This window comes from Sceloporus undulatus, chromosome 1, assembly GCF_019175285.1.
Source record: "Sceloporus undulatus isolate JIND9_A2432 ecotype Alabama chromosome 1, SceUnd_v1.1, whole genome shotgun sequence".
Classification (NCBI taxonomy): Eukaryota; Metazoa; Chordata; class Lepidosauria; order Squamata; family Phrynosomatidae; genus Sceloporus; species Sceloporus undulatus.
The window spans coordinates 253,042,390-253,057,358 of record NC_056522.1 but is presented as its reverse complement, the minus strand read 5'-3'; the positions used below and the strand labels follow the sequence as shown (position 1 = coordinate 253,057,358).

The 14,969-nt window shown below is 41.4% G+C and overlaps 1 protein-coding gene across 1 annotated transcript in view; it reads right to left on the bottom strand.

Moving 5' to 3' along the window:
• The window catches only part of CHURC1 (churchill domain containing 1), a 15,123-nt gene extending 701 nt beyond the window's left edge, over positions 1-14,422 (bottom strand). The window contains exons 1-3 of the mRNA XM_042446831.1: positions 14,293-14,422; positions 10,344-10,479; positions 8,898-8,968 (exon numbers count right to left, since the gene is read on the bottom strand). Coding sequence (XP_042302765.1) covers positions 8,898-8,968; positions 10,344-10,479; positions 14,293-14,331 — 246 coding nt within the window. The 5' untranslated portion in view covers positions 14,332-14,422. The remainder of the gene's footprint in view (positions 1-8,897; positions 8,969-10,343; positions 10,480-14,292) is intronic.
• Between the last annotated feature and the right edge of the window lie 547 nt (positions 14,423-14,969).

Genomic DNA, 14,969 nt, shown 5'->3' with positions numbered 1-14,969 from the left:
CCCCCTGCCATGCAGGAAATCACAATCAAAGCATCCCCAACAGATGGCCATCCAGCCTCTGTTTGAAGACCTCTAAGAAAGGAGACTCCACTACACTCCAAGGGAGTTTGTTCCACTGTCGAATAGCCCTTACTGTCAGGAAGTTCCTCCTAATGTTGAAGTGGAATCTCTTTTCCTGTAGTTTGCATCCATTGTTCCGCGTTCTAGTCTCTGGAGCAGCAGAAAACAAGCTTGCTCCCTCCTCAACATGACATCCCTTCAAATATTTAAACAGGGCTATCATATCACCTCTTAACCTTCTCTTCTCCAGGCTAAACATCCCCAGCTCCCTAAGTCTTTCCTCATAGGGCCTGGTTTCCAGACCCTTCACCATTTTAGTCGCCCTCCTTTGGACACGCTCGTTTCTCAATGTCCTTTTTGAATTGTGGTGCCCAGAACTGGACACAGTATTCCAGGTGGGGCCTGACCAGAGCAGAATATAGTGGCACTATTACTTCCCTTGATCTAGACACTATACTTTGTTGTTTTTGTTTCTATTGATGCAGCCTAAAATCGCATTGGCCTTGTTAGCTGCCACATCGAACTGTTGACTCATGTTCAACTTATGGTCTACTTGGACTCCTACATCCCTTTCATATGTTCAGCCAGGTGTCTCCCATCCTATATCTGTGCATTTCATTTTTCCGCCCTAAGTGTAGTACCTTACATTTCTCTGTGTTGAAGCTCATTTTGTTAGCTTTGGCCCAGTTTTCTAGTCTGTTCAGGTCATTTTGAATCTTGATCCTGTCCTCTGGGGTATTAGCTACTCCTCCTAATTTGGTGTCATCTGCAAATTTGATAAGAATGCCCCCAATTTTGTTGGCACATCATGAAACTGGAACAAGGCAGCAGGTGCAGAATTTAGCATTGTAATAACTTTATAATAATCATGCCTCTTACCTATATGGTCAAATAAAAAATTTAAAGGGTGTGACCATTGCAGCTTCAATGAACTGCAGAACTCCTTCTTCTATAAGTCTATCAGAGAAAGAATTCTACAAATATATGAATATTAGCTTAATCAGAGTAATACAGAATGTAGAATCTAGCTTTGCTTGACACACCGTCCTAGTAATTCTAGTATATAATCTTGACAATGCAATGTGTCATTAGTTTTGTGTGGGTTTTTCAGACTATGTGGCCATGTTCTGGAAGAGTTTATTCCTGTTTCACCTTCATCTGTGGCTGGCATCTTCAGAGAATGGTAGCATGAATGTGTGTGGGGTATATGGGGGAAGTGATTTACATGTGAATCTGTGTTGGTCTGTTGGTGAATGGCCAGACCTCAGAGTGGGAGGAATATGTGAGAAGGCTTGTGTCTATTTAATTCAATGTATCATTTGGGCTAGTACTGGTTGAACTGAAGGAACTAAATGCCAGATTAATGACTTGGCACAAAGAACCATTAAACTTCTTTTTCAATACACAGGCTGTATGCCAGGGCTACCTTGAGTCCCTGTACTGGGAGGAAGGCAGGATATAAACAAACAAACATAACAACCACAACAATAGTCAGGACTATTTAACCTGCACTGTGAGCTTCTATATTGCTTTCTCACTCAAATTGCAGATTACAGCTTTCATTATCCACTTTTGGCCACTTAAATAGGCTACAATCCAATATCCCCTTAGCATAGGGTTAATATCTGCTTGTGGAGATACGTTGTACCAGCACTGTGCAATCCCATGCAGAACCGTAACATTACACAACACATGCCAATGACTGGGTGCTGCTGTGCAAGGCACAATGGCAAGGCACAACATTGTTGTATGAGCAACTCTGTTTCACTGCAGTCAGAAGAATATGTCTGCTGTACTATGATGAACAGTTCATCCTGCACACATAGCACAACTTATGTGTGTGTATCTCACTAACAGTATGCAAGCCATAATGTACCTTACTACAAGGATGTTATTATAAAGGAAACTAAAGCTGCTCTTCCAGGGAGAGCACCATCAACATGAAAATGGGTAACCATGCCTAGCAGTTTGACATGTGAAAATGCAAGCAGCATTGCAATTGTACACAAGTCATAAAGACTAATGAAATAAGCAAGAGGATGGTAATTTACCCAGCAGAGAGGAGACAAAGATGTAACACAGGGTTTAGATTTGGAAATTCAGCTCTGAATCTAATTCAGTGTAGAAACTTGGTTTTCAGGGTAAATTAGTCCTTCAGGCATGAGCAGCTGTAGAGGAAAATGCTGCCAATCATTAGCTTGTATCTCTGCTCAATTCATAATGCTGAAGGTCAGTTCACTCAACCCTCCAGGACTGGGTAAACTCCAGGGTAGATTTAGGGGTTTGTTTGTTTGCTTGCTTTTAAAAAAAAAAGACCTCAAGACCAACCAACAGTCAGATGCAAAATTGGTATTCCTATGTGCAAAATGGAAGTGGTGGCACAAGGACCAGGAGACATATGAACACAGACTGAAAATGTATATTTAGATCCAGAACTGCGTTCACATTTCTTTCCTACATAAAGGTTCAGACTAGGTTTTCTCCAGAGAACACAAACAACCTTTTAGTTGTTGCTACTGTTAAATCATCGAGGCATAAATATTTGCCAACTGAATTCAGATCTCCACCATCTACCACAGAAAATCCCAATCTACCTTCTGATTCATATGGGTAACTTCGCTGGAATGAACTCTGCCTGTTTTAAAACACTACAGATTATCATGGTCCTAATCCTGCAATTGCCCCTGGAATAGTCAGTTGATTGTTCTACCAATGACTTCAACATAGTTGTGACCTTCCATGCCAAAATGGATTCCCCATGCACATAAGAGCTTTATACGCCACTTCAATTGCTTCTCAATGAAGCTCCCACTCTTTAGCTCAGCTTTCAAATTTCTTTAGAGAAGGCTGAAACATCCACCTTATCTTGGCTGAGGCAGAGTTCCTAAGTGTACCAGAGAGGTTTTGTTTTTTTTTTTTTGCTGAAATCTGTAGAACTAATTGCCAGCAAATGGGCTTAGGATCAAAGTACCTGTTAGAGAACTGCTGCTTTTAAAGGATGATTATTTGCAGATAAGTGGATTTAAACAGAGAAATCTGAGCAACCACTCTACCTAGACAAGGTCTTTGCTATACTAAGGAAATCCATATTCTGTGACCAGAATATGAAATTTTGTATAGAAACACGTAAGAATTATTTGATCAGCAGTTTTATTTTAAAAGTACGTGTTTCAAAAATAAAAAGAAAAAAATGTGGGTGGATGGGGAAAAGAAAAATGTAGACAGAAATTCTAATCTTGACAGTCTATTAAATGAAGCCTCCTTCAGCTTCCCCTCTTAAAACTACTGTGTATCTTTCCATCTTTCATTTTCAAATAGTGCAGCTAAAAATATGTGTGTTTGTGTATGCACACCTGCATATCTTGAAAAAAAATCGAAGAAGCCAAAGCCTATACTAGGTCCTAGATTTTGCCACGCCTGTTGTACATAATATAAACTGTTCTCCTCTAACTATCTAGACACATTTTGGAAACAGAAAAGCAAAAGCACAACAATAGTAAATTTATTAGACTGATACTGCCAGATTAGGCTTGCCAGTCTGCTTCCAAGCCTAATTCAAAGTGATGGTTTTAAACTCTAAACTTCTAAAAGATTTCAGCTAAGCTATCTGAAGGGGTATCTCTTGTTCTGTGTACCTACCATGTCCTAGTCTGAGTAGATGCTATTGATCAACTGCTGAATGGCAAGTCAACATGTAAATCCCATTGACAAGCCAGTATATTTTAGCTGGAACTAACAACTGGATTTAGGACAAGAGTGTAAACTGTGAACCCCTCTAGATATTTCCCAGCATTCTTTATGGCTAAGGCCATTATGACTTGCAACCTGTTCTGGAACCCCCTCCCCATCAATACCAAAATCCAAGGAACCTCAAGTCTCATTGTCCCCAATGGTGGCCCGTGCACATGGCGACAATGCCATGAGGGACAACAGCACTTCAGGTGAAATCCTGTTGTCCCTAATGGTAGCATGGCTGTGTGCAGGTACTGCCATTAGGGACAACGGGAGCTTGCCATCCACGGATGCTTAAATCTGCAGATAACAAGGTCCCACTGTACTGCTAAATAATACAAGGAAGGAGCTACAAGAGAACAGGCCTTTTCAGTGATAGCATGCTGATTGTGTTACACCCTCTGCAGACTCACTCAACAACTACACGCTCCTTTTCATTTTCCCTGATATTTTAATAATTGTTTTTAAAGATTTGTAGATGCCAACACTGTCATATCCCTAGTGTTTGTTTTATTATATACTACTACTGATTTTATCTTAATTGTAATCTGTCTCGTTTTGACACACTTTGTATTTCACATTTTTTAAATTTATATAGTGACCAGAAACATTAACTGTTTTAAAATGAAATGAATGCAAAAATGTTGCCACTAACATGGTACAACGAAGGCAAAACAGTTATAGCTATCTTTAGCACTTTAAATTACAGTGCACTCGTGCCATATGTGGACTCAAGGTCATGTGGATGGCAAGCCCCCATAGAATGAATGAGGAGCACATTTTTTGCCTTATGCTGAGGTGGGATGGGTGGGTGGGTCCAGAATGGATCACCTGTGTATGGCAAGGGCGGACTGTACATTACATGGACTATGGGCAGGGCAAGGCAAGGTAAGGCCCACATATGGAACACAACCAGCATAAAGACTTGCTAGCATTTGTTCTGCTTCTCAGCCTTGTTTCCTTGAGAAATGTATTTCCATAGGACCATGGGACCCAGCAGGTAAGCTGATGTGTCCCAATAAATCAAACATCAAAACTTCAGCAGCAAAACTGATGTACACTGTAAGGTTTGACAGATGTATGACAATAAAGGAAGATGTTTTGAGTGAACTTTAATGCTCTAGTCCCAATTCATCACCACTTTTATTATGTGAACTACCATAGTCGTCTTCTCTACAGAAAGCAGACACTGGACATATTGAGACTGATTTCTTTATCCTGAACAAGCCAAATCTGGGCAGCAAAATGCCTTCTGACAAGTGAAGGCTTTGGGCACTTAGCAGTCATGGCCTCTTTGCTGAAATTACCATCCTTTTGACAGCTCTTTCCAGGGTAGAAATAGCTTTACAATACTGATCTCATTTGAAGAGTGAGGATGTGTTCTGGCCAAGGCAATATGTTCTACTGCAACATGGAGAAAATCCACAGGTTAGCACTATGTTACATTGGTTAAGCTCTAAATTTAAGATGAAGTCACTTGTTAAAACAACTTCTCTGGATACTGGTTTATTTCCAGGATCAATTCAATCATAGAATCATAGAGTTGGAAGAGACCACAAGGGCCATCCAGTCCAACCCCCTGCCATGCAGGAAATCCAAATCAAAGCATCCCCAACAGACGGCCATCCAGCCTCCATTTGAAGACCTCCACTACACTCTGAGGGAGTTTGTTCCACTGTCGAATAGCCCTTACTGTCAGGAAGTTCCTCCTAATGTTGAGGTAGAATCTCTTTTCCTGCAGCTTGCATCCATTGCTCCGGGTCCTAGTCTCTGGAGCAGCAGAAAACAAGTTTGCTCCCTCCTCAATATGACATCCCTTCAAATATTTAAACAGAGCTATCATATCACCTCTTAACCTTCTTTTCTCCAGGCTAAACATCCCCAGCTCCCTAAGTCGTTCCTCATAGGGCAAGGTTTCCAGACCTTTCACCATTTTAGTCGCCCTCCTTTGGACACGCTCCAGTTTCTCAATGTCCTTTTTGAATTGTGGTGCCCAGAACTGGACACAATATTCCAGGTGGGGCCTGACCAGAGCAGAATACAGTGGCACTATTATCTAGACACTATACTTCTATTGATGCAGCCTAAAATCACATTGGCCTTGTTAGCTGCTGCATCGCACTGTTGACTCATGTTCAACTTGTGGTCTACTTGGACTCCTAGATCCCTTTCACATGTTGTCTTCTTAAGCCAGGTGTCCCCCATCCTATATCTGTACATTTCATTTTTTTGCCCTAAGTGCAGTACCTTACATTTCTCCCTGTTGAAGTTCATTTTGTTAGCTGTGGCCCAGCTTTCCAGTCTATTCAGGTCATTTTGAATTTTGATCCTGTCCTCTGGAGTATTAGCTATTCCTCCTAATTTGGTGTCATCTGCAAATTTGATAAGTATTCCCCCAATTTTTTCCTCCAAGTCATTGATAAAGATGTTGAACAGTACTGGGCCCAGGACAGAGCCCTGTGGGACCCCACTGGTCACTTCTCTCCAGGATGAAAAGGTGCCATTGTTGAGCACCCTTTAGGTTTGGCCGGTCAACTATTTACAAATCCACGTTAACAGTTGCCTTGTCTAGCCCACATTTTACAAGCTTGTTTGCAAGAATGACATGGGGAACCCTGTCAAAGGCCTTACTGAAATCAAGATATACTATATCCACAGCATTCCCTTCATCTACCAAGCTAGTAATTTTATCAGATTTGTCTGGCATGATTTGTTTCTTTGAAACCCATGTTGACTTTTTGTGATTATGGAATTGCTTTCTAGATGTTCACAGACTCTGTTTAATGATCTGCTCTAGAATCTTTCCTGGTATAGATGTCAGACTAACTGGTCGATAATTGTTTGGATCCTCTTTCTTCCCCTTTTTGAAGATGGGGACAATGTTTGCCCTCCTCCAGTCTGCGGGGACTTCTCCTGTTCTCCAGGAGTTTTCAAAGATTATTGCTGCGGACATATCCATAAAATCCCTTTTTGTTGTTCTTAACCTCTCTAGCAAGCCTGAGTTCATTCTGTGCTTTAGCTTTTCTGACCTTATCTCTACACTTGCTATTTGTTTGAATTCCTCTTTGGTGATTTCCCCATTTTTCCATTTCTTATACATGTTCCGTTTAAAATTTAGCTGAGTTGAAAGTTCCTTGGTCATCCATCCTGGGTTCTTGCGACACCTCCCATTTTTCTTTCTCACTGGAACTGTTTTAATTTGTGCCTTCAGTATCTCCCTTTTGAGAAACTCCCATCCATCTTGAACTTCCTTCTCTTTTAGTATTCCTGACCATGGGATCACCCCCAGTATTTCTCTAAGTTTACTGAAATCCGCTCTCCTAAAGTCTAGAATGCGTGTTTGACTATGCCTGGCTTCTCCTTTCCACTGTATAACACTGTATAATTACTTGCCAAGAGGTTTCTTAGGGCGATGCTTTATTTTTAACTTTTGTGGTGCAGTAGTTAAATGCCTGTACTGCAGCCATTCACTCAAAACCACAAGGTTGTGAGTTCAAGACCAGCAAAAGGGCCCAAGCTGGACTCAGGCTTGCATCCTTCCGAGGTCGCTAAAATGAGTACCCAGACTGATGGGGGCAAATTAGCTTACTTGCTAATTAGCTTACATGCTGTTCACCGCTATGATCTTTGGAATAGCGGTATATAAATAAAACAAATTATTATTATTATTATTATTATTATTATTATTATTATTATATTGTGTATAAAATTTTGTTTTTAGCTGATTCTTTTTGTGACCCACTCTGGACGAAAGCCAAAATATACATGAAATAAATAAATGAAAATAAATAAGAGGAGGACAGTGGTCTGACAACATTGGCCAGCTTATTAGTAATACCCAGAGAAAACCATACCCACTTCAATATAATACAATTTAAAATAGGATTCTACAAAGATGCATATGGCTATGGTCTTTAGAAGTTTGGACTAGCTTAGCAAAAATGTCCATAGTTGTTAGAGCAAATATTATCCTTCATATTTAAAGGTACAAACATATAATGCCTCTGATCACCAGCAATTCATAAATGTTTAGAAATGTGATGTACAACCAGTAAGAAATTATTATCAAGTTTAAAAGCCCTCTTTTTTCTTAAACCTTTGGAATTTCAGATTAATGCTTTATATCTTTTGTATACTTAATTATCTGTACTGACTATTTTGTTTTATTTTGCAGTGTGTGCGTGTGTACACACTTTAGTACTGTATTTTATTATTTTATATTATTGGAAATAGTTACAAATGTTTTATTCTGTAACTGTTTGTAAAGTGCCACGTATATGGATGGTGCTATATAAATGAACAATAATAATAATATTGTAAGAGAGCACACACAGAACTGCATAGGTGGACTATTATTCTCTGCTTGTTTGATATAGGATTGCAGCCACTGTCTGTTGATTAACTGTCTCTTGAAAACTAAATGTCCATACATTTGATACAGACCTCACAATACAGTGGGACCTTGGTATCTGCGGACTTGCCATCTGCAGATTTGAGCATTTGCAGGTGGCAAGCCTCCATTGTCCTCAATGGCAGCATGTGTATATGGCTGCACCACCATTAGGGACAGCCCCGTTGTACCCAGTAGCAGCAGGAGATTTGACAGCACTGCCATTAGAGATAACGGGATTTCACCTGAAGTCCTGTTGTTCCTAATGGTGGCATGACTGTGGGCAAGCACCACCACTGGGGACAATGGGGGCTTGAACATGTGCGGAACAGATCCCCCATGGATAATGAGATGCCATTGTACTACACCTTTTGAACTGTAAATGATAAGCTACATGGTGTGTAACTATGGGAAAACACTCACTCTGAAGGGATTACAAAGCACAAACACATATGAATACAGAGACAGCTTTTATATAGTTTTAAGGAATTGTGGATTTTCTTTTGCAGCAACATGCAATACAATGTTATGTATATATATTCCAAAATAATTTTTCTTGTGTTTAATGTGGGCTGAGCACAGTATGGCAGTCTGGGTTTCTAAGGGTTCTCAAGTTCTACGATGTGACAACTTTAACAAAGGAAAACAAAGAACAAAACAAAGACAACAACAAAATGAGTTATAACATAACTTCTGAATATTACAAGGGTTTTACCTGGTAATCGTCCACTACACTGAATGTGTACTCATGCCTGGCTATTACATGGTGACAATTCTTACATACATCTGAGGGGGAAAAAGTTTAAGAAAAACAAACAATATTGTAAGGCAACATCTCTGACAACATTTAAGAGTCCAGTCATGCTAATGCTTTAAGATAAATGTTGTGGAAAATACAGCCCTTGTTTACAAAAGTGTAAAGGAATTAGAGAGGAATCCAAAAGAAGACACCTCCTGGCTCAACTATGCAATTAAGTTTTATCAAGGGTGCTCACACATCCCATATTGATTTTTTGAACTGTGACTACTTTCCTTTGTCTATCACTGCTGCTGCCTGGGGAAAAAAGGAGAGAAGCTGCACATCAGTAGCATTGCTTTTTGGTTCCCCAACAAGGAATAGCAACTGTGGTAGCAATTAAAGAAATTGAAGTGTAGAAGTGGAACAGCAGTAACGAGAGGTAAGACAGAAGTAATAATACAGAAAAAGAGGAGATAATACCAGTTTTTCTAAACAGTGGCATCCGTTGGGCAGTTATAAGAAAGGCGCTAATTCATTCATTCACAGGCATTGCCAAAAGTGCTTCAAGTAGCATATATTGCAGCTCTAAGCAATTTTACTGGATTTTCACCAGATAGAAAGTTTCACAGTACCGTAGCAGAGATGAGGAAAGAAACTATTCTTAGAAGTTATAGGAAATGAGGTCTGCCAACCTGAAGGGAACCATGGAGACAGATTTCCCATGAGCTAGACAGAAAGAAAGAAGAACACATGCTTTCCCCTTTCAAACAGTTGAAAGATGATCTGGCCATGTAGTTATGTTTTACAACTAAGCAGTAGTATTTCCATCAGCTGCAAATAAATAAATGAATAACTACCCTGAAATGCATCAGGTTGAAAACATGTGACATTTGATCACTATAATCAAGACTGCAAAGCCTATGGTCCCCAGGCAGCATTCACTCTGAGCTACCTATGATTCCAGCAATCCTCACCAGAAACAATGAGAGGTGGAAGATATTAAATCCTCTCTCACCCTTTAGAAATCCTGTTTCCAACATAGCTGATCTGCTACTGGTAAGAGTTGATCACTGCTGCTGCTGATGGTGTTTCCCCCTCCTCCTGCCAGCACAGACATTGGGGGGGGATGTTTAAAATTGCTTTCCTGCATCCTGACTGGGGATGGTGGTGGCGGAGTGTGTGATTATGTGTGCTGTATGCAAGTTGAATATATATGAAGGAAGGCATATATCTGTATGCATAAAAGTTTGTGTGGTCCTCTGGGCCAAAACATTGATAAGAAGTGTGCATTCTAGAAATGTACCCATTATAAAAAGTGCATCTGGACATATACATTTTTAAAATGATGATCCACATAGGCTTCTGGAATAAACCTCTCAAGCCCTGAACATGCCCAGTCCTTAGAATGTTTAGCTTCCTTACGATCATAAGTGATAATCTCTTCTCCATCCTCTTCTTCTCTTGCTCTGTTTGTTATCATCACAAATTCCTTCTTTTTGCATTCAATGCAACCTACGAAGTTCATCAAGTAGGAACCATTCTCCAAGCAGGTGTTACCCTACAATAGTCAAACAGCAAAGAGATAAATAAATAAAAATTATGTAGCTAGCACAGAACACCTTTATTTTATGGTCAAGTTACATGTGAGCTCCACAGTTGGAACACCACAATTTTTAATCTCTCTCAACAAGCAGCCATGGCGAAGATTTGAATCATTGCCAAAGACTGGTGGGTTCCACTTTGGCTTGGCACTGATTCTGCTATATGGGTAATCTACAGTCCTTCTGGGTGTTCAAGTTGACAGTTTCAAGACTGAAGGAAAGGAAGGCAAACAGGGAGACAGAGGAAATGGTCCACCCACCCAATGCTGTATATGACACAAGAGCAATGTTTGCTCACTTGTCCCAATATAATCACACAAGCACACATGCATACACACACACCAATTCCCTGCAATGTTGACTGCAGCTACAGACGACAAAAATGTAACAGGCACAAATTTTGAACAACAGTATAACTTTTCACTTCCACAACCACAGGCATAGTTAACAAAGCCTCTGACAAAGCAGTTCTTTTTCATGAAGTATTTCTATGGGAGTCCAGTCCAGCCCAGCCCAGCGCCCCTTTCTTGTCTTCTGTCTACCTGGAAGTTGTTCTGAAGTAAAGTATTGGTATTGGACAGATGGTGAAAGAAGGTGGAGAAGACAGTTTCAGTGTTGCGTTGTAGCAGCATGTTTGCACTAAACAATGCAATAAAGCTCAAGTGGAAAAGAACAGGATTCTGCTCTAAGTCGTTCAGAATATGATGCAATGTCTCCCGATTACAAGTTCTGTGGCATCTGGGGTGATGTGGGAATGATATGTTCCCATAGTCAGTCACTTGAGGGGGGAAAAACAGCAATACTGAAATTCCTCTATTTCATTACATAGCATGCCTTCTAGTTGTTTCCAACTTATAGCAATCCTAAGGCAAACCTGTAACAGTTTTCTTGGTGAGCTTTTTTTCAGAGGGGTATTTGCCTTCTCCTTCCTCTGGGAAAGTGTGATTTGCCCAAGGGTACCCAGTGGGTTTCCATGGCTGAGCAGGAATTCAAACCCTGGTCTCCAGTCATAGTCCAATCCTCAAACTACTACATCATACTGGATTCTCTAATATCAGCACAAGTTAGAAACCACTGTATTTTTAGAAATTGTGTATTTTCTTACAAACTAATAACCATTTAGTCCAAGTTAGCATACTAGACTTATAGTATATAGTAAATCACATTGTCTCCCTTCTTTGTTACTTTGTAAAAAGGGGGAAGAAGAAATTGCAGGTTTTCCATCCCACTATAATGGCTGAGATTTCTCTGAAGGGTCACAATCTACAGATGACAAAGTGTCGGCTAATATCTGTTGGGCCACAAATGGGCCATTCCCAATGCAGGTGGATAGATGTCTTCTTTGCAGAAACATATTTACCACCTTAGTAGGGGCAGGATTGGACAAGAAAAGGAAGGCCTGCAAGGAGTGGCCTGAAAGGAAGAGGTTAGGTTTTGCCTGCAAGTCACTACTTTTGATCTGTAAGCCTTGCCCCTTCCTTCCCCAGGAATGAGAACTGGCTTTAGCAGTCCAAAATATAAGGGAGATAATGTGTGTATGTGCCTTCACATTGCCTGTTGACTTAGGGTAACCCCATGTATCTCATAGGGTTTTCTTAGGCAAGGAATACTCAGAGGTGGTTTTGGCAGTTCCTTCCTCTATAGTCTGCAACACCTGGTATTCACTGGCAGTCTCCCAAGTAACAACCAGGACTGTTCTTGCTTAGCTTCCAAGCCCAGGATAAAACTCATTTATTCCTAAACCTGACTCTTAATCATAAATCTTCCACACCTTCTCACAAAGACCATCCTTATGTATGTACATGCCTTCAAGCTGCCTGTCAGCTTAATGGGAACCCCATGAATTTCAAGGCATTTTCTTAGGCAAAGAATACTCAGAGTTGGTTTTGCCAGTTCCTTCCTCTAAAATATAGCCAACAGTACCTGGGATTCCTTGGTGGTCTCACCCATCCATTCTCAGCTTCCATGATCAGAAGGGATCTATAAGGTATTTAGGCTCTCTCGCCTTGTATGAGCTTGAGGGAAGCTCTGTTTCATACTGAGCCAACAAGGAAAACAGCACCGGGGACAATTCTATCACCTATTTGTTCAACTTGTATGCAGAAAACATCATAAGAAAAGCAGATAAGACTAAGAAGAAGGAGTGAAGACAGGAGGAAGGAACAGCAACAATCTAAGAAAAGTGGATGACATGATAATGCTAGCAGAAAACACGACAGACTTGGAACAATTATCGAAACAGTAAAAGAGTTCCTGTACCTTGGATCAAACACTGAACAAAACAGAAACTGCAGCCAAGAAATCAGAAGAAGACTAAGAATGTGAAGCGCAGCCATAAAAGTATTAGACAAGATCCCAAATAGTAAAGATATACAACCAAATACTAAAGAATCATCCAAGCTGTCATATTCCCCATTGCCATTTGAATGCTGGACTGTGAAATAAGCAGAGAAGAAAATCATTTCATTTGAGATGTGGTGCTGGAAAAGAGCACTGAGAATACCATGGATGGCCATAAAGACAAACAAATGGGCCCTTGAATAGATCAAGCCTGAAATGTCGTGAAGCCAAGATGATTAAATTGAGACGGTTGTAGTTTGGTCACATCACGAGAAGGCAGGAATCAGTGGATATGGTAGTAATGCTAGGAAAGGTAGAGAGCAGCAGAAAGAAAAAGATAACAAGCTAGATGTTAGAACGCAAACATATAGCTGTGTTAGTCTGTAGAATCAGCATGAAGAGAGATCCTGTAGCACCTTTGAGACTCACTGGAAGATTTAGTGGAGGAAGTAGACTGAAGCCTACGAAAGCTCATGCTGCCACCTTTCTTCCAGTGAGTCTCAAAGGTGCTACAGGATCTCTCTACATAGGGAAGATAACAACAACAACAACAAGATGGTGTTTTTGAGTTACTCAACAGAGCAAAGGGAATCACACTCAGCTGGGCTAGAGGCTGAAATGGTAGGGCATGTCCTGGGCGGTCACCATGGGTCTGTAGGGTATTTAGGCCCCGTAGGAGCCTGAGGGAAGCTCTGTTTTGTACTAAAGCACTAAGGAAAATGGCACTGAGGTAGATGATGCTTTTGGGCCACTCAACAGAGCACAGCTCTGGGACAGAGTGCCTGGGCATCCTCCTTTCCCCAGACATGTCCTCCATTTCAGCCTTCTGTCCAGGAGGAATTCCAAAAACGCCTTCCCTTTGGAGCATGGCTATGACACATGGATTTATCTTTATATGAGTGTTATGTAGCTTTTATTTGGTCATGCCCTCCATTTCCATCCAATGTCCTCCGTTTGGTGCCTGACTGAGAAGCATAGATTTCCATTCCTATGTGTGTTCAAAGGTCTTATTGGGCCACATCCTCCATTTTCACTGAATGTCCTCCATTTGGAGCCTGACGCAGAAAAACACATTTATCTTTATACGAGTTTTTTATAGCTTATATCTGGTCATATCCTCCATTTGCATCGAATGCCCTCCACAGAAGCATGGGTTTATCTATCTTTATGTGAGTTTTTAATAGCTTTTTATGCGGTCCCACTGGAGCCTGGCTGAGAAGCATGGGTTTCCATACCTAGGAGTATGTGGTCCTGTGCTCCATTTTCACTGAAGGTCCTCCACCTGGAGCCTGACTCAGAAGCATGGGTCTCAAAGCCTTACCTGAGCCCCGCCCTCCGCTCTGCTGCTGCTGCTGCTGCTGCTGCTGCTGGGGAATACCACCAAGGAGGGCTCCCGCCCACTGCCCCGCCTTGCCCGCCCTTGGCCTTACCCGCGAGGGGTACTCCGTCTTGACGCATCCCCCGCACATGGTGCTCCACTTCCGGGCTCCGTGACGTCACGCGAGGAAGAAAATAATGCGAACGTTCCTCAGTCCTCTGCGCATGCGCGTGAGAGAAGGGGGATTTCCCCCCCCCAGGCTGTGGGCGCGGCCTATTGACATTTGGCTCAGCGAGTAAACGGAGCGTAGGGGCGGGACTTGCCAGGGGAGGGAGGGGGAGCCCAGAGGAGTTGCTCAAGAAGACTCGAGGATGAGGTAATCCTCCCCAGCGCCCTGCGATGTCTGCACTCGGCCATGAGGGGGCGCAGCTCAGATTCCTCTCGCCTCTCAGACGAAGAGGATTCCGGCAAAGGAGGGCAGGGCGGCACCGCGGAATGGAGGACACGCCGGAAAAGTGGAGGACAGGACCCAGGGACACAACGCCCCTAGGAATACAAACAAAAATAAATAAACCAGACTTTTATTTCTATTCATTTTCCATGGTTTTATACATATATTTCCTATGGATATATATATATATATATATATTCATTTTCTATGGTTTTAATCTATAGTTTTATATATATATATATATATATATATATACACACACACCTTTCCTAACCCTATGGTTTTTGTGTATATGTGTGTGTTTGTTGTGTGTGTTGTGGTATAGTATATCTCCAATC